This window comes from Staurois parvus, unplaced genomic scaffold (genome assembly GCF_062004578.1).
Source record: "Staurois parvus isolate SC_StPar_1 unplaced genomic scaffold, SC_StPar_1.0 ptg000401l, whole genome shotgun sequence".
Taxonomy (NCBI): Eukaryota; Metazoa; Chordata; class Amphibia; order Anura; family Ranidae; genus Staurois; species Staurois parvus.
Genome location: NW_028318197.1, coordinates 5,510,976 through 5,531,355, shown reverse-complemented (window position 1 = coordinate 5,531,355; position 20,380 = coordinate 5,510,976). Strand labels below are relative to the sequence as shown.

Here is a 20,380-nt window from a genome sequence, read left to right as displayed (position 1 = left end):
TATTTAAAACTGTACATACCTCACGCAATACATTAAGACGAATGAAAATAAACTCCTGCTCAGAGCCAGGTATGGTGTCTGCAAATTCGTCATGCTGGGAAAATATAAAGACATCAGTAAATGGGGAAAAAAAACAAAAAAAAACACCCCCTTAAAAAATCTTGTTATTCCTAACCATATACTGGAACCATCATGGAAACTACCCTAAAGCTGAACTATACACATAAAATACAAAATATGTACAGTGGATAAAAAAAGTCTACAAATCCCTGTTAAAATGTCAGTTTCTGATTAATAATTTTATTTGGCGTAACAAACGTCCTCGTTTCACTTAATGAATCCTTTACCAATCACAAAGGGTGGGAGGTCTTGGTCTTCCCAATTTCTGGCTCTATTATCTGTAGGCCAGCTTAACACAACTATCGCAATGGGCGACCATTAACTCCCAAATCCCTTGGACCAGATTTGAATCTCAATCTATACGTCTGTTCTATTTACCGGGTATTTTATGGACAAAAATTCCCCCTCGCATGTTGTTGTCCCATAATTCTATTGCTGCCCACTCACTGATGCTTTGGTCCGGTTATAAAATGAAATCATATCTTCTGTCCCACCGGGTTCATCATTTTTTTGAAGATCCGAGGTTCACTATAGCATTCTCGTCTCCACAGGCGTTTCGTTGGTGGTATGATCATTTCTTTATCAGATTATCGAATTTTCAAAGAGGAGGGTCTTATAACACTTTTGAGATGCTAGGCACACTTTTTGATATCCCACTCCGGGAATACTATCGTTATATGCAAATTAGACTTTTTTATACACATTTTGATTTGACACCTTCGTCCCGGATTACTTTTTTCGAACGTACTAGCGTGACTCTCCTAGGGGCAGGGGTCTTATTTCTGATTTGTATCGTCTTTTCTCGGTAACTATCTATTCTTCACCCCCCTTATATAGACAGAAATGGGAGGCGGATAGTGGTGTCACTTTTTCTGAAGAGGATTGGGACTCCATGGTGAATAGTATACGTAAGAGCTCCATTTCTCTTTCTGTTCAGGAAACGGCCCTCAAAGTACTAACACGCTGGTATTATACCCCTTCTAGGCCGAGTGTCATGTTTCTGGGGACGTCCCACCTGTACTTACGAGGTTATGGCCTAGCTAGTACCTTGATGCACACATTTAGGGCTTGCCCAAGCCTTTCGTTGGTATGGAGCAGTCTCTGAAGTGGCCTCTACTGTGTTAAATAGGAGTCAGCACACACCTGCCATCATTTAAAGTGCCTCTGATTAACCCCAAATTCCAGCTATTCTAGAAGGTCTTTCCTGACATTTTCTTAGTTGCATCCTACAGCAAAAGCCATGGTCCAAGAGCTTCCAAAGCATCAGAGGGATCTCATTGTTAAAAGGGATCAGTCAGGAGAAGGGTCTAAAAGAATTTCCAAGGCATTAGATATACCATGGAACACAGTGAAGACAGTCAAGTGGAAAAAATATGGCGCAACAGTGACATTACCAAAAACTGGATGTCCCTCCAAAATTGATAAGATGAGAAGAAAACTGGTCTGGCAGGCTGCCAAGAGGCCTACAGAAATATTAAAGGAGCTGCAGGAATATCTGGCAAGTACATGTGACAACAATCTCCCGTATTCTTCAGATGTCTGGGCTATGGGGTAGTGGCAAGACGGAAGCCTTTTTCTACAAAGAAAAACCATCCAAGCCCGGCTAAAAAAATGTGTTATGCTCTGATGAAACCAAGGTTGAACGTTTTGGCCATAATTCCAAAAGATATGTTTGGCGCAAAAACAACACTGCACATCACCAAAAGAACACCATACCCACAGTGAAGCATGGTGGTGGCAGCATCATGTTTGGGGTTGTTTTTCTTCAGATGGAACTGGGGCCTTAGTCAAGGTAGAGGGAATTATGAACAGTTCCAAATACCAGTCAATATATTGGCACAAAACCTTCAGGCTTCTGCTAGAAAGCTGAACATGAAGAGGAAGTTCATCTTTCAGCATGACAACGACCCAAAGCTTGCATCCAAATCACCCCACAGATTTTCATTCCTTTGATCAGAAGAGGTCTGTGCACAGGAGATGCCCTCGCAATCTGACAGATTTGGAGTGTTTTTGCAAGGAAGAGTGGGAAAATATTGCCAAGTCAAGCATGTGCCATGTTGATAGACTCCTATCCAAAAAGACTGAGTGCTGGAATCAAATCAAAAAGGTGCTTCAACAAAGTATTAGTTTAAGGGTGTGCACACTTATGTAACCATATTATTTTAGTTTGTTATTTTTACTTCCCTCCACCTAAAAAATTTCAGTTTGTTGTTTAATGGAGTTGTACAGTTTATAGGCAACATTAAAAAGGTGGAAAAAGTTCTGAAAATTATTTATCGTGGTCTCATTTTTTTTACATCACAGAAACCTGACATTTTAACAGGGGTGTGTAGACTTTTTATATCCACTGTATATTTTTTATGCAACTGGCCCAAGTCTCAATGTGACTTGGCATTAGAATGTTATAAACCCCAAAACAGCATCATTCAGCTTGGGAAAGGACCAAGAGCCAAAAGAGGTGTAGTGTATGCCAGTGTGTTGACAAGAACACACCAATAGGAGAGAGTGAGGAGATACAGATCAGGTCACCAGTCTAGTGTTGCTCTTGCACTCTCCAATCAGAAGACTGAGAGTGGCGAGAGGACACCACTGTATTCAACTGAAAGTGACAAAATCCACCTGGCTTTGAAGTGTGAACGGGCCATGTACATCTCGTGACAGATGGTCAGAAACAAAACCTTTTGGCATGTACAACAGCTTTAATATATGTATTTGGACTGTTTAGTTTGAGTGGAATTTAGGTATAATTACAAATATTGGGCTTACTCATGTAAACAAAAGGAGATGAAAGTTGAGAGTAAATTTAAAGTGCCTGTAAAAGCTTGAGGTTTATCACCTTCATGCATTCTATGGGGCTAAGCAGTGCTGTGGTGCCCCCAGAACAAGCCACTTGGTATGGAGAAAGGGAGGGGCTGGGAGCGCCAGCAGGAGACCAGAGAAGAGGAGAATCATGGCTGCTCTGTGCAAAACCACTGCACAGAGCAGGTAAGCATGACATGTTTACTAAGAAAAAAAAATTGCCTTTAATATCGGTTTCAAAGATCGATTTCAAGTCTTACCTCGCCTTTCTTCTCACGAGGCAATCCCTGACACTCCTTCAGTTCATGTCCAATTTGTGAGCACAATGGACAGGGTCTTTTTTTATCAGGCTTAAATTCTTCTCTTATGATCGTAAAGTTCACTTCATGGGTAGCTAGCCCAAGCATTATTAGATCAGCTGATTGAAAAAAACAAAAAACAAAATCATAAAAAAGGGAAGCTATAAGTCCATTAGGGCACAACCAGGAATTTGTACAGATGATGTCACAGGATCAACCTATTCATATGATTACTACAAAAGTGTACTTTACAGTTATTCCTGGCAAAGCTGATTCTCAGGGGGGGGGGGAAAAAAAAAAATCATCATCACACACTAAACTATACCTAGATGTATAGAAAACAAAAACCTCACATTTTGTAACAGACTTCCAGTTTTAATCAGACATTTCTAAAAGGCTTAACCTCATACCACACAATTCAACAAAACAGCTACAAGATGCAAATTAAGAAGTTTGCGGTTGGTAAAAATTTTTGTCAAAACACTGTCATTTATTCAGGGCTGGTGTTGTGTTGGGCTGAGATTTAGGAATAGCTTGATCATGTCATTTTCTGAAGCTGACCTATTAACTGCACAGAATGCTGTAATTAATAAAAACAAGCATAAACCGCACAATGGAATTAGTTTAATCTCCACATTATGCAGAAAGTCACAATTTAGTGCTTACCGTCAGCTCCGCATAAGCAGTGATGAGTGTTTGGGTCGTGATGAGGCTGTGCTGTTCGCAGAAGAGAAAGAGAAACTGTTATCATGGAAAACACCATGGGGAATATTCACTCCAATGTGCAGTGCTTCATACCTCTCTGTCTTCTGATGTAATCCATAATTTTGTGCTCCCCTTCGCCTGGTGCACTAGCATCCGATAAAATGACCTACAAAGAAAGGAGTATAGAGAAAGTGAAGGCAACAACACATTCTTTACATTTACAGAGCAATAATAATGCTATCCAGGAAACCGTGCCATTATGCTAAACTTTTAATAACATCACCATGAATCTTCTGCAGACAGACTGAACTGTGCTCTCAGAGTCTCTGCGCCAAGATAGCCTCTTGCCACTCATTCAGAATTACATTTTTCCCCAGACAGAAAGTATCCAGGAGACAGCAGAGTGTGTATAACTGCAGTTATTTCTAACTGAATGGATCCTGGGAAGCCAAAAACAAGGCCTCATGCACACTGGACATCAAAAACCTGCTTTTAAAGGGTGTTAGAAGTTTTTCTGCCTCTAAAACGCACCTCCACGTTAGCCTGTGTGTCCATGCACACAAACGCTTTTACAGGCGATTAGAGACAGGAGCATTTAGGGGGAAAAAAAAAAACAAAAACAACCAAACAAAAAAAACCCAAACCACAACATCAGGAGAGGAGTTCAGGAGAGGAGTGCTTCGATACAAAAAACGCCCAATACGCCTAAACACCAAGTGTGTTTAGCACTTGAGCATTCATTCAATAGCCAGAATAAATGAATATTCTGGCCAATAGAATGAACACCGAAATGCTTCACGCATCTAAACACGCTTGCAAAATGTGGCTTTAAGCACTTTTTTTTTTTATATAAACGCTTCCTTTCTCCTGTCAGAAGAAAAGGCTTTCTGAAGAGCTGAGCAAACGCACTGTGTGTGAGGCCTAAATGTGCTTAAAGATATGTTACCCCTGTATTTTTAGTGGGAATCTGATGAGTATTTAAAACTCCCTAACATGTATAATATCAGGTTTAGGAACATCTATCTGAAAGCACATGATTTTGTACAGCAGATTGGCCCAATAAAAACTTAAAATGTTGCAATTGTGGGAAAATTGGGGAGAGGGTAGGCATGCTACATCATTCCTTGTGTATTCAGGGCCCATTCACACTTGTGCAGTCTGATATGAGGGATTAACATGCATTATGTTGTGCATTAAATGGGTGTTCCATTAAGGCAATTTATTCATTTGAATGGGCTCCAAATGCACCACCACAGACCTAAAACACACATCTGCACTATATTTGCTAACACAACACACGGTAGTGCACTACCGTGCATTTTGGTCTACTGCAACGTGACTTGGTGTGTCATGCAAAATAAACAGAACTGCAAAGCACTGTACACGAGTTTCTGTAAAGCACGTGTTACCATAACGCATATATGCGAAGCTGGCTTTACAGGAGACCGTTCACAACAGAGATACAAGACAGCTCACATCTCTTCTTTAGGTATGAGATTCTACAGAAAATGGGGCAAATTGGTGAACTGGTTCCAAACTTTGCCAGTGTCCAGTCACTTGAAGTCTATGACCCAGTGAATATCCAATCTGTGTGGTTTATTGTACAATTAAGATATCAGTTTTGTACTAATCCAAAGCAAACAAAAGAAACCCCCCCCCTCCCCAAGTGATTGACACTGTTCTAACAAAGCTCTTAAAAAAACCTCCAAAAAAAACCTTTGCTCTAAAAACACAAAAGATATAATACTATCTAAAATTACAGAGAACTGGCCCTCCAGAAATAAACTAAAACAAAAAAAACTTACCGTAATGTTTTTCCAACCAGGGTCATTGTTAAGACGATCTGCAACATAATAGCGAAGGCATTTTGCCAGGTTGTCCATAAACTCTGTTCCCTACCAATGGGAAAACAGTGTTACTAAACATTTAAAAGGGTTCACGACAGAGATAAACATTAACGTAAGTGTAATTAATACAGTAAAGATAGTATTTATTAAGGCACTACTCAGTAGATGTATAAGCATACAATGATAAGTCTTCCCCCTCCTCACCGATCATCCTTGCTGTCCTGTTGCCCACATGTGATTGATTCCCCGTGCTCTCCCTGTGTGCCCAGGCACCCTGCCGCGAAGAGGACATACCAGGACATAAGGAGTCAGATGAGTCCATGCTGGGGGTCCAAACCTAGACTACAAGAGGGGGAGAGGATCGGTGGATCACTGTCATACACTCAGCTGGCCGGAACATGAAACAGCCACGGGGATCCTCTGCCCACAACTGAAGAAAGTCCTGTGTGCAGACTCCTATGGTGACATTAGCTTGAGCGCCAGTCGGGTCAGAGTGGAGGATCCCAGCGGTCATTTCATGTTCCACCCGAGTCTATGACAGCAATCTAGAGGCTGTCCACCAATCCTCTCCCCCTCCTGGAGTCTAGGTTTGGACCCCCAGTACAGAGTCTCCAGCCTCACTGCAGTGCTCTGCTTATGCTTTTTGTATGAGTAGAACAACTGGAGTTTTAATAAAGCTTTTTAACCTTTTAGACCCCTTTCACACACCTCCAGTGGATTTGCCTGCTCACGGGGGATCTGTCCGCTGATCCCCACTGAGCAGGCAGACGACAAGTCTGTGTCTACTCCGTTTATGCAGAGTGGATGCAGACACAGCCCACTCTCCTCTATGGGCAGTAAGATGTAAAATGGACCACCTGTCCATTTACATCCGACTTCTCCTCCAATCCGATAGACAGATGGGGAACAGATCCCCCACCTGTCTGCAGGCAGATGTAAACGAACACATGTCCATTTACATCTGCTGCTGCATAGAGGGCAGTGAATGGTCCGAGTGGTCCACCCATGTGAAAGGGGCCTTACTCAGCACTATAAGCTTGCGTGGTCTCTCCTTCCCTCCATTCCTTTGGATACCTTCTAGTGCTAGTTTCAATGTTTAGCAAATGGGCTACCCATTCCTCTGTTTTATGTTTCAATTCATGGTCTATTTGCTGCTTTTTTATTGTTTGAGTCACCCCTCAGCACTGCCGATTACTATAGTACTTGGGAGATTTTTTCTTTACATAGCTGAGATTTTTTCTATTGGAGTGAGTGCTATATATTGGCCGTCTTTTGGGGCTTTGCTGCCATTTAATTTTTTTTTTTTTTTTTTTATTATGAACAGGTGCCTGTCTCCTTTTCATTCATCTGCAGTGCAGCGGAGGCTGCAGAGAAAGAACTGAAGAACCTGTGTCCTTAAATTTCTCTCGGTCTCAAAAGTGAGATGTCAGTGGTCTGTTTAGACCCGATATTTCACCTAAGCACCACCTCCCCCTGACAGTGTTAAAGTAAAAATGTTTTTAAAAAAGTAAGGGCTCATGCACACGGGTTTATTTGTGCAACTGGAGCTGTCTGTTACTCCAAGAGGATGCAGCACTGTATGAACACAGCCACAGGTCCTAATTTGATAAGTGTACAGGTGATGGTGAGTGGCCCAAATATACACAGTCAGTGTGTATTTGGGGCCCCACACACACACGTCAAATTAGAACCTGTGGCTGTGTATGTATAGCTGCTGTGTCCCCACAGAACAACATAGGCTGCCTGCACACAGCAATAGCTACTTAAAAACAAAGAAAACAAGACCGAAAACCTCATTTACCCACAGAATTTAGTTAGGTTAGGTTTGTGCCCACTAATAATGATTTTAGTGTATTTTTAGTGAAAATATTGTCTTGATATTTCAGGGGTGGGGGGCCCTGTCAAGTAGGCTGTATGTGACCCGGTGATTTTTAAGCAGCAGCCCTAACCCCCCCTGGCCCCAACACCTACACGCACAAAGGATGACCCCACAGAAGTCTATGGCATTCTATTGCGCACATGAAAACCATAGGAAAAAAATCCAGGCCAGCAGAAATGTACACAATACGGTGGGCAATGGCTTTAAGTGCGATAAAGCTGGGTAAACATGGCTTGTGTTTTCTTCCATTCAGCCAGTCAAAAAAAGTTAAAAATAAATAAAACCCCAAAAACATTCCTCGATCCACACAAGTTTGGTGGATGCAGGAATCCCACTGCTAGTACATTGTATTTGCACAGCAGAGACTCTCAGCTGTCAAAATATACTAATCACCACTGCAGCCGACTGGCTGCAAGTCGCTGTTGGAAGCTTTTCCAGCAAGTTCATTCAACAGAAGCCAATCAAATGGGCTGGGCTACACAGATTGAAATTTGCCCGTTCCCTGCTGAACTTACCAAACTTCAATCCATGTACCCACCTTTAGCATTGTTTTGTGGGGCAGGTCAGGTGGAGCAAACAGACTTTGAAAGTACACTTGCCCTTTGAGGAATGAGGGAGAGCCACAGTGTTGGAGCTGCCCATGCACCATATTTCAGGTAGGATTCTGAACATTCAAGTATCAGAGAATATAAATATATATCTCTATCTATCTACACACACATACATACAACACAATCAATTTCGTAGATCATTTTTAAAACTGAGATTTAGTGCCTTGAGAAGCAGCTGAACAATCTTAAACCTATGCGTGTTACTTACAGGTGTAATACAGTTGCTATCAAATCGCTCCTTTATCTCATCAGGAGGCAAAAAACCGCCTGGTTAAAAAACAAAACCGAGTGTTAAAATAAGTATTTCTGGCAAAAGTATAAAACATGTTCAAGGTTGACACAAACATCTGAGAAATGCAGTTCATGTCTGAAGGAGTTCTGTACTGAAAAGCATGAGAACTGCCATTAGTAACCTATTTCACAAAAAATGTAAATTGCCCGACTGAATTCAATATTTTAAGTCTCTATCCCATTACAAATATAGATCATGTTAAGTCAGAACTCCAGATCCGTATTCTAGTTGGAGATCAGTGACTTAGATTATGCAGAAGCCACCAGACCACCCTCCGACTGCCAGGCAGCTCTAAATTTTCAGAAGGCCACCAACTCCTGTCAAAATATCATTGCTGATTCTGCAAATGCTAGATGCCTTTCATTGTAGAATTTGTCCTCAACACTTTTGAGTTACTAACCCAAAATAAATATGAAGCCAAGTTACAGCACTGTGATAAAGTATTTGCCCCCTTCCGGATTTTTTTTGTTTGCATATTTGTCACACTTAAAATGTTTCAGATCAACAAAAATTTTAATATTACACAAAAATAACCCGAGTAAATACAAAATGCAGTTTTGAAATGATTTCTTTTATTAAAAGGAAAAAAAGCTGTCCAAACTTGCCTGGCCCTATGTGAAAAAGGGACCTAATAACTAGTTGCGCCACCCTTGGCGGTGGCAACACCTGCAATTAAGCATTTGTGATAACTGGCTTCTTTGCAGAATTGTGTTAATTCAGCCACACTGGAAGGTTTTTGAGCATAAACGGCCTGTTTAAAGTGTTACTAAACCCAGGACCCTGCAATCACTATATCTAGTCTCCCATAGTACACACAGAATGGAAATGTAATTATCCTCTCCTACTAATTATGCCATCTCATCAGCAGTTAGAGCAGAATTGTGACTTCTATCAGTGTCCAGCAGAGCACTGGTTAAAGCTTGTATGAGGTGGACTTGCTGGTGTGTTTTGGATCATTGTCCTGCATAACCCAAGTGCGCTTGATATCACGAACTGATGGCCGTACATTCTCCTTTAGGCTTTTGTGGTAGATGGCAGAATTCATGGCTCCATCAACTATGGCAAGTTGTCCAGGTCCTGAAGCTGCAAAGCAGCCCCAGACTATCACACTACCACCACCATGTTTGACTGTCGGTACGATGTTCTTTTCATGAAATGCTGTGTTCATTTTATCCCAAATGTAATGGAATGCACACCTTCCAAAAAGTATAACTTTGGTCTCATTAGCCCACAGAATATTTGACCAAAAGTCTTGGGGATAATCAAGATGTTTTTTGCTCAGCAGTGGCTTTCACTTTGAAACTCTCCCATGGATGCCATTTTTGCCCAGTCTCTTATTGTTGACTCTTGAACACGGACCTTAACGAAGGCAAGTGAGTGCACCCTTTAGATGTTGTTCTGGGTTCTTTTAGGATCTCCTGGATGAGTTGTGTTCTTGGGAGTAATTTTGGTAGGCAGCCTCTCCTGGGGAGGTCCAACACTGTTCAAGTTTTCTCCATTTGTGTAAAATGGCTCTCACCGTGGTTCGCTGGAGTGCCAAAGCTTTAGAAATGGCTTTGTAATCCTCTCCAGACTGATACAGGTCAATTATGTGGTTTCTCATCTGTTCTTGAATATCTTTAGATTGCAGCATGATGTGTTGCTTTGAGATATATTTTAGCGTGCTTCACTTTGTAAGACAGCTTTTGTTTAAGTGATTTCTTGATTCAACAGGTTTGGCAATCAGGCCTGGGTGTGGCAAGTGAAATTTAACTCCGCTTTACAAAACAAGTATGGTTAAAAATCACAGTTAATTTATGATTTAGAAAGAGGGGCAATTACTTTTTCACATAGGACCAAGCAGGTTTGGACAGCTTTTTCCCCTTAATAAATAAACCATCATTTAAAAACTGCATTTTGTATTTACTCGGGTTATCTTTGTGTAATATTAAAATATGCTTGATAATCTGAATTTAAGGGTGACAAATGCAAAAAAAATAAAACCCACACAACAGGAAGGGGGCAAATAATTTTTCACAGCATTGTATTTCCTAATAAGCATATTCTTCCAGGGCAGTAGTTCAGTACATTTATTTTAGGGAAGCAAAAAAAAAATAAAAAATAAAATCACATTTAAAAGAGAAGTGTTGTAGACGAAAATGAAACTGTGTTCTCTGAATGGTGCTCCTGCCAACCGAGCAACTTTCTATGTTCACCAAGCAGCAGGGTAGCTGCTCTCCATAGGACCCGTATACTAGCAGCAACCTTAAGCAAGAAGGAAGTCCTGGGTCTCAGTTCCACCTTTGTCCCTCTGCAAACCCAGAAAGGGCACCTTGCCTCTGCAAGAAGCATCACCTTGTGAGTGAGTAAAAGAGGAATGTATCTAATAAACTCAAACAGCAAACTTTGAAGCGCAAAGAGTCAGATTCAGATCCTGCAGAGCCGTAGGGAAATAGAGGGCCTTGGTTGAGCTATGAAAAGGTCTTAATCAACAAATTAGAGGCAGACACCTGACACCTAATAGTGCTCAGATCCAAAAATTATGTCCCCAGTTTGAGGAAGAAGAGAATTTATGACAAACTGTTGGGGTAAAAGCCCCAAGACACAAACCAATCGAAATTTGCCATCCAAGACCAAAGAAAGACCTTGCAAGGAGTAGGGTTTGGAATTGTAGAAAAACAACATCCATGCCATTATAACCACTGACTGTAAAGAAGGATGGCAAGTCTGTCTTTGAGATAGACGATCTTGACAATCAGGCAGAGCCCACAGAGAATCTGCCATGAGTTTTACAAAGGTTGGTGTACCACATCCACTTGGGAGAATGTGGAGCAATGAGGATCACTGAAATTCCCTCCAGCTCAATCCTGCAAAGCAGATGAGGAAGACATTTCAGGGGAGAAAGGCATAAAATCAGAGTGTACTGATCCCATGGAACCACCAGAGTATCCACTAGCTTCAGTCAGAGGAACCCTGCACCTGGAGATAACCGGTCTAATTTGTTGAAGCTGGAGGCTAGATGGTGTACAATCCTGTGTCCGCCACCTGCAAAACATGTTCTGAATACCTCTGGGAGTAAAGGCCCTGCCTTGCTTATCTGGCACTGCCAGATAAGCAAGTTTTCCTGCCAATTATCTATGCCTAAAGTTCCAATGTATTGAACAAGAGTCAATACTTAAACAAAGTTTCCTGCACCGACAGGGTGCTCAGGACCTCTGCCTTGTCCAACAGTGTGGCATCAGTCATGAGAATCCTTGAAAGACAAGGAGGAAGGTCATCCCCAACTCCAGAGCCGGATTCCTGAGCCGCTAGGCCAGGATCAACCTGCTCTATTGTGATGGACAATTTGGTCTTTTATTCTGTCCAGAGAGCAGAAACTTGTTCCAACAGAATCTTGCACTGGAGAAGTCTGTAGTGAAACCGAGCAAACTTCCTCAATAGAGGCCATTATCAGACTACCATCTGTAAATGTGTAGTGATACAAGAAGGTTGGTGGTGAAAAGCCAAGAAAGGGGGGCAGGGAGCAAACACTTAAACCCAAGCGTCTGAGATGCAAGCTGTCCAAGCTTCCATAAACTAACAAATCCCCACTTTGCCAAAAAAAGGGAGCACAAAGCTTTGCACAGGATAGGAGGTCAGAGGATTTGCCAGACTTTGAGCGAAGTGACTTACAGGTGGATGGGCAGCTAAGCTTGGGGTGGGGGAGAAACAAAAGACATTTCTTATAAAGAGGAAGAAGACTGAAGTCTGAGGAAGATGGGTGCTCTTGCCACTAAGCAGCATACTTGATGCAGTCAAGGAGCTGCTGCCCCTTGAAGGCTATGTGGATCAAAACATGTTTTACACTGGGGTTTCCCAGTCCAGCACCAGACAAGAGAAACATAAGAGAAAAAAAAAGACGAAACGCAGTTGCAGTTTGATCTAGTAGGCGATTGTGACCAGTCAGATGATCTGAGAAAGTAAGGTCACAGCCAGACTCAGATGAAGTGCAGGGCTGACAAGAAGAAAAAATAAAACAAAAAACAAAACATAGCTCTAGAAAGGGCTTCCAAGTATTCATCTGTTAGGTCCTTAATCACTTCAGCTCTCACATCTGCACACCCCCTTATGGACCAGAGCAATTTGTCGATTTTTGCTATGGGCCTATTGATTTTTTTTTTTCTTCTTTCCTTAGGACAAAAGAAAGCTCTCTTTTCATGACACGGTTTTGCAATTTTTTTGGGCAATCCTACTAAAGACAAAAATTTAGCAAAACTGGAAAATGCACTTTCTAGTTTGATCAGTCCCAGTTAAAAAAAAAAAAAAAAAAAAGTATTACTGTAGATACAAAGAATTGTTAATAAAAGCTTACTAAAAGGTTTTGGTTTTTTTTTAAATGCATACAATAGGTTTAAAAAGGAAAACAGGAATTAAAAAGAAAATTACACACATTTTTTAATTGTCATGTTGCTTTAACTGAAATCTTATGCAGATACAAGCTCATCCCTTTAAGCTGATGATGAAACAGATTAGATACAAAAAGGTATTAGGGCAAGTTCACACATATGCGAACTGGATGCATTTTGAACAGCATCCAATTTGCATGACATGTGAAAGAACATTGCTTTCTATTGTGCCTGTTCACATATGTCCAGTGCAGATTCAGTGCGAATTTAGGGGGGGGGGGGGGGGGGGGGGAAACAAAAAGGAGTCCTGTCAGTTCTCCAACCAGTGCACATTCAGGCCCATTGACTTCTATGGGAACGCTTCTGTCATTCAGTTGAACAGGATAAAATCCTGACCTGATCCCGATGCAAACCTGATCTGAAACACTGCACAGCTACTTTGTAAAAACAGAGCTTCAACTTGCACTGCACTTAATGTTATTTTCTGTCTCACTATCTGAACAGTGTTTATAAACACTGGGCCATTTTTTTTTTTTTTTTACAGTAACATCTACCCCTCTGTAATTTTAACAGAAATTGCAGGGTAGTGTGAGGGGGAATGACAGTGGGACAGAACACTATACATGTCCTGTGTACTGTGGAGTACGCCCAGTGTTCACTGGTTAAAGACAGACATGTCCCCTTACCAAGTCAGGACAATACTGAAACCATAGTCAGAAGAGACCACTTCTGCACCGTTTCCACACTAAGCTGATACAAGGCTTAAATATGAGAGTCACCATGCCCTAGGAGTGTTTAATGAGCCAAGACTTGAATCAGCACTGGTGGAAGTAACAGGTTCATCTTCCAGTTTCAGAATGGTACACACTGCATTGAAAAACTGATAAAAACAGCCTTCTTTAATGTGGGAATAATAGCAGTGCACTGACTCTTCAGGGAAAGCTAATCATTCAAGGACTGTTGCAACTCCGTCTCTGCAGCCAATGGCTCAGAAGCTGCCAAGACAGCAGGCAACTCCAAAGTAGAATCTGTAGAAGAGGGTTAGGGTGCGCACTTGTGGCCTCTGCAATCAGTAGTAAATGACTGGGTAATTTCAGTCATAAAATCTTGCATGATCATGTCAAAAACACCAGCTGAGAGCTGAAAGGGCCCAGCTACACACAACAGACCTAAGGAGGACTCAGAATGACAAAGAAGAGGATAATTCCAAGACACGGGCATCAGAATTGTAAGGCGGCACACTGAAAAAAAGCTTCAACAACGTTAGCAGAATGAAAGCCAAGAGCACCCAGCACTGAGAGACTGCTCACCCTCCCCTGTGTCTAGAATCAGGCTCTAGGCTCAGGATAAGAGGCAAGGTCTTGGGTACTCATAAAACCCAGATAGCAGGGTGCAGCTGGGGGTTGGATAGCCAGAGGTGACCAAAGTCAACTGCAGGCAGTCAGCAGGAATGGATAAAAGTACGATGTTCCACATGGCTTTTTTCCCCAAGCAGGAGTAGCAATGGGGAGATGCTTCAACACTGAATAGTGGGAAGAAGCAAAAGTGCGCATGTGACACTTTGCCCAGCTGACAGCGGTTAGTCCCATAGCAAACCTGTTAGGAACAAGGAATAAAAGGTGCCAAGCAACCAAAGTAGTTAAGGTAGATTCCACTGCTTGACCCCAAACACTTGCTTTGTCTCTTCAAGTTCATAGAGCTGTTTATTTAGCATTTTATCAAGAAGTGAGAACTAAAGGCTCTAATGAGATCATTGGAAGAGAAAGATGATTATGGATGCAGAGCTTCAGTCACCAGATCCCACTGGGTTAGTACCTTTACCATGTTTTCAGTGGAAAAGCTTAAAATGTGCACACAAAATACGCTGCAGCAAAAGCAATAAGATAGGGCATATATGTGAGGGATATAGGAATATGACGTTTGCTTGATGTCCTACATCAGGAACCTATTCTGTATCAATAGGATCATTGAAAGGCACAAAATGAAAATCACAAGAAGCAAAACATTTATATTGGCCATTTGCGTACCTTTGGACAGAACTTCCTCACGTATTCGATTTTTTTCCTCAGTCAGTTCCACCCCCTCCTTGGATGCCCTAAAACGTCTTGAACGCTGTTGATTCATTTTAGCCCTAGGTGCCTACAGTGTAAAAAGCAAGATTAATATCCAGACTGCCTATTAGGAGGAATTTCAAGTATAACTTATGTGCAATTCCTAGGTTTGTCAGTAATGTATCTCTTTAAAAGGCTAAGTTCACCCTTTGGAGCATGTTACAAATCACACCTGTATTTAGGGTGTAACATGCAACAGCACATTCAGCAACAGCCCTTGATTCTTCCCCCACCCCAGACAGTGGGTGGGAGCTGTTCATCCTGCACCCGCTGTCACAATTTAAAAACAGCTTGGCTGTTCGGGGTTCCACCCACACAGACAAGTCATTCATTCACAGGAATCTGAATGAACTTCAAGTCTAGTTTTCCACCACAGCAGACTGGACTACTAAAGCACTGAATGGCATGAACTGCAAGGGTGTTGGTGAGTGCTCTAGTACTTTGACACTTCCTACAGTTTTCAAACAGAAAACCCGTACACATGTATGTGTAGAAAGCTGTAGGCAAGGAGAAAAAAAAATAACTTTTTTACCTGCAAAACATGTGCATTTATTATTTCAAAAATGACCGTAGCCTTTAGGTAAGGATAACCAAGTTACTAATGTGACTTTCAAAAGCACAGTGATACAAACATCTGTTTATTCAACAAAATTCATGTTTTTATTCAGACAGCTGCCAAAAGGTTATACTAGATGCTCCTTTTACTGACCTGCCAAGTGATTTCCAATGTTGGATCTGAAATGGTGTACATAAGTAGTAATTCATTATGCCCTGTTTTCAGGCTGACCTTTTGCATTACACACACAGTTAGGCTGTGCAGACACAGTGGCATATGACTTGGCCAATACCTGCCTCAATAAGAATGTCTCTATCTAGTATGAAAATCAGATTTGCCAACATAGCAATTATTAGAAACCCTGAAATAAAACATACTCCATTACATCAGGCACTTACCACACCATCAATGGCCATGTACAGCAACCTTCTTGGTCTCACAATGTTAAATAATCTGTCAATATACTCGAAAATGGCAACCATCATCTCATCCTCGTTTTTAGGTGCTGGTCTGAAATTTCAAAGAAGTTATGTTTAACTTTTTTATTACTGTAAAAATTCTTTCCAGCTGTAAGAAAATTTAAATACTTACTTATCTTCAGGATGGGTACAAGGATGAATGATGCCATTCATATCCAAGTACAAGTTGTCAAATTCCACATCATTAGGATTAGGTTTACTTGTATCCACTGGAATCTTGATGCCATTGCATTCTTTAGGCTGAAAAAAATTACACATTTTCAGTTATTCACCAATGTTGGTATTTTTTAATGTATTGAAAGACAAAAAAAAAACAAAAAAAAACCAGCAACAACTGACTACAGATTCTTCCTGGTAATTTTGACATCCGAGTCCATTTAAAGTAGCACTAAACAAACAAAAAAAAAAAAAACAAAAAACACATTTCTAACCACTGTAAGGGTAGATTTGGACGTGCGTCTAAATCTAAGTCTCCTTTGAAGCCTGATCGGTGGTTCAGAGGAAATTCACAGGCAGTAAAGAGGTGATGTGATGCCTCCTCACTGACGGTTTTAACCTAAATTTTTGCTGACAAACAGCAATTACGATGCGTTTGCATGGGTGTGAAGGATCGCAACCACGGCATCTAAACGACCCAGTGTACTGCATATCAAAGCTTAAGGGGGAGCAGTTAGAGGTGGTAAAAAACACAGCTCAACCACTTTTTTTTACTGACCCCCCCCCCCCCAAAGCACGTAGCCTACGTATTGCATATTATCCATTACGTTTGCCTTTTGTGTCCCATTGGAGAGATTTCCCTTCACTTTCTGTCCCTTATCCAAAACAGGAAATCCTTCCAAAGTGACACAACACCTAGTTGTCCCCAGGGCCACTAGAACTAAAGTCCTCACTGGAAGATTTCCCCTATATTCCTGTTTTGGGGACAACCTAAAATTCAGGATTTTTTTTTACTTTCACTTTTGATGACCATGGTAAACAGGACAGAGAGGTTGAATCTCCCTAATGTGGCAGAGACTACAATAAAAACCCAACAGGTGACCTAAGCCCTCACTGCTCTATCCAATACGGGGAAAAAAAAGTTTTGGTGGCCATACAATCTGATTCTGTACAATTTCCTTTAGATTTGCCAATACTATGCAACAGGAGGACCCACTTACAGTATCTATCCATTCAGTCAGTCTGTATCCAATCAGGTAGGCCCTTGCACTACATCAGGGGTGTCACACCCGCGGCCATGTGGCACCAGAGTGTGTAGCATGTGGCCCAGGCTCATGTGGGACGAGGGTGATGCCATGCAATCCTAGGTGATCGCAGTATAAGTAGTAGTGGGTACCTGTCAAATTCGGGTACCCCCTTCCCCCTATCCCCAAAGGTGCCAATCCTTAACAGGGAATGGGGGACAAACCCTGAAGCGGAACTTCCCCTTTTGGGTGGAGCTCTGCTTTAAAAGATAAGTTCACCTTTTGGACAAAAATAATAAATGCACTTTTTCTGCAGGTAAAAAAAATGTGCATTTATTATTTTTGTCCAAAAGGAGCCTGGAAAGCATTGCATCAGTGATCAGTAGATCGCTGATGCCATGCTGGTCTCCTGCAGACCTGTCCGAATATCTGCTTGCCGTACGAGATGCATGGACAAGCAAATATTCTGACAGGAAGCTTGAATGAACTACCACGGTGCCATGGTAGTTAATTGAAAAACTACAAGCCGACAACTGCTAAGGCTGTTGGGACTTGTAGGCACTCATTCACAGAACTCTGAATGAGTGATGTGGTTGTGGGTGGAGCCCCACACGCCATGCTATTTTCAAATCTGATAGTACAGGGAGAAGTTTCCCCGTACTACCTGTCGGGGGAGGGTGGGCGGCAGGTGCGGCTGAGGCTATGGGGAACATGTAACATGTTCCAAAGGTGAACTTATCCTTTAACCTCCCTGTAGTCTAATTATGTCAATAGTTTTGAATGGCAAAGCGGTACATTGTTTTGCATGGAAATTTGTGGTTTTATATTGTAGGCCTGTAATTCTTAGGAATAACTCACTTAAATCTGTCCAAACAGTCTAGTAAACATCCTGGGTATAATAAAAGTTTGAAAAACTAAATCATAAATTATAATATAATAAAAAAAAAAAATACATTTAATTCAATAATGTAATCAAACCAAAAACACTGCAATTTGAAATAGAGCACCAAGTTCGCACATCACTGAGCTCAGTCACAGAATTTTGGATAGAGTGGGGATTGAGTAGACCCCAAGTTAATTTTTTTTTTTTTTTTTTATTGTGTCTGCATTCACCCCTTTATTTTGGTGATCATTGTGACTGAAAAAGCAAGCAAGGAAAAAAAACCTAAAAATTTTAGAGTGTTCCTCTGGGAACAAAGTCAAAAGAGGTAAAGAAAAATTTTCCAACCGGTTCCTGGGTCTATAGTTACATATTGTAGTTATATAGCACCTCTCTCTCTGGGGCTCAAAGTGCTAAATCTGATCTTAGGGCAGACGGTAAGGTAGCCATCTTGAGAGTGCTCAGTAGAATATAAAACTAGGGTCAATTTTACAAAGGAGTCAATTAACCTACTTTTTCCTCCCTGCACTGTGAATGTTTACATGTTATGTGCAATTAAACCATGGCAACATCTAATGTTTGTGTAGTATTATGTTCAGCAGACTGTGTTCTTCTATTGTTGTGACTTAGATGACGTTCAGAGCACATTTTATGCCCAATTCATGCCCAATTCATGCAAAACTCCACGTAATCCCAAGGGGTTCACATACTTTTTCTTGCAACTGTACATGCATTTATATGCAATTATAGGACATTTAAAAATGCAAATAACAAATTTTAAATATAAACTGAGCATCCACCTGCATTTAGGTGTATACAGTTTAGATGCATTTAGAGCACACAGAATTCTTTGTGACCAGGTGCAGATTAAATACACTACAGGTTTATGCACATGGCTGATTAGGGCCATACGCTGCCAGATCAGTACATTACTGCGGCAGGTTTGGCCAAGTGTCTGATCATTTGTGGACAGGAAGCCTGTACAAATCTGACAGGCTGACACCGTCTGAGGCTAGTCTCACATAATCTCACAGCAGCAATTACTGTTGGTTAGGAACAGATGAGGCCCTGTATGAAGACAGTTCATATTCAGGGGCACATCTCCATAGGTAAATCTCTCCATGTGTGATTATATGTGAAGAGTGTCTGGCCAGTCATTGATTTATACAGGCTTCCTGTACACTGCTGATCAAACATGTGGCCGTACACGCTATGGCCTAGGCACTGAAAGGCTCTAATCAACTGTTTGAGCTCTTAAGAAGTCAAAATGCACATAAATGCAAGCACATTTAAAATGTAGAAGAACTCTCTCGGAAAGAAAAATTTCATTTCTACTTCCCCATTGATTTCTTCTGTTTAAAGTGTTATTAAACACTCAGATGTCAAAAAGCACATAACGCTGGAGACCTCAGCAATTACCACATTTGAGGTCTATTTCTTTCAAAGCATGCAGTTTCTTTGCTGTCCCTCTGTCAAAATCCACTCCTTTCAGATTCCGTTTTTTAGGTGGCCCCAATGGAGCCACCACTGTGTGCTCACTCCGTGTTGCTTACGTCCACACCTGCACATAGCCCTGAAGCCTAGGGCAGAAAGCCTTCTCCCACCTCCTCCCTTCGCTAACCCTTCTGAACAGTGCATGTAAAGTACACAGGGGGTGCACTCCCCTATCTGGAAGTTCAGGGAAGTGTCTGTTAGACCCAGAGCCACGGTGGTGAACACCATACTATGCAAATCTTAGCACTGAACAAACAGAAGAATGATCTGAGCAATGTTTCATTATATCCCTCGAATGCAAGGATGTTAGAAGTTTATAAGCATCCAGTACTACTTTAAAGTTGAAGTTTAGACAAGATTTTCTTCTCTCTTCAGTTTTATTGACCTAATTATGTCCCATGTTGTGCAGGCTACAGGATCCACCAGAAATCTTCCATGCAGGGATGCAGGTCCTCTTCCTGTTGCTAAACTTTCAGCACTGCAGTGGTTAATGGCTAGCTTAGGGTCTCTGGGCTGAACTGCAGTGAAGGTGGTCTATAGGGGGTCAGCCCCTCCTGGCCTTTCATCATTTCTACTGCCTGTAACGATCTCTGAATGGGAGACAGTCCGAAAAATCAAAGGATACTCTCCCACCCATTCACAGCCATGTTACAGTCAATGTAAACAATGCACAGGTTTTTGTCAAAGAAGTAGGAGGGAGGAAGGGGCAGGTCCTAGTCCGACCATCTTCACTGCTGTCCAGCCCAGAAGACCTGAACCATCA

General features: G+C 41.6%; 1 protein-coding gene across 2 annotated transcripts in view; it reads right to left on the bottom strand.

Moving 5' to 3' along the window:
• XRN2 (5'-3' exoribonuclease 2) overlaps nt 1–20,380 on the bottom strand; it is a 99,254-nt gene that overhangs the window by 61,850 nt on the left and 17,024 nt on the right. For both annotated transcript variants that reach the window (XM_089686534.1, XM_089686535.1), the window contains exons 2-10: nt 16,175–16,302; nt 15,982–16,093; nt 14,944–15,055; nt 8,469–8,527; nt 5,729–5,818; nt 4,017–4,089; nt 3,885–3,935; nt 3,180–3,337; nt 20–94 (exon numbers count right to left, since the gene is read on the bottom strand). In XM_089686534.1, the coding sequence (XP_089542660.1) occupies nt 20–94; nt 3,180–3,337; nt 3,885–3,935; nt 4,017–4,089; nt 5,729–5,818; nt 8,469–8,527; nt 14,944–15,055; nt 15,982–16,093; nt 16,175–16,302 (858 nt within the window). The remainder of the gene's footprint in view (nt 1–19; nt 95–3,179; nt 3,338–3,884; nt 3,936–4,016; nt 4,090–5,728; nt 5,819–8,468; nt 8,528–14,943; nt 15,056–15,981; nt 16,094–16,174; nt 16,303–20,380) is intronic.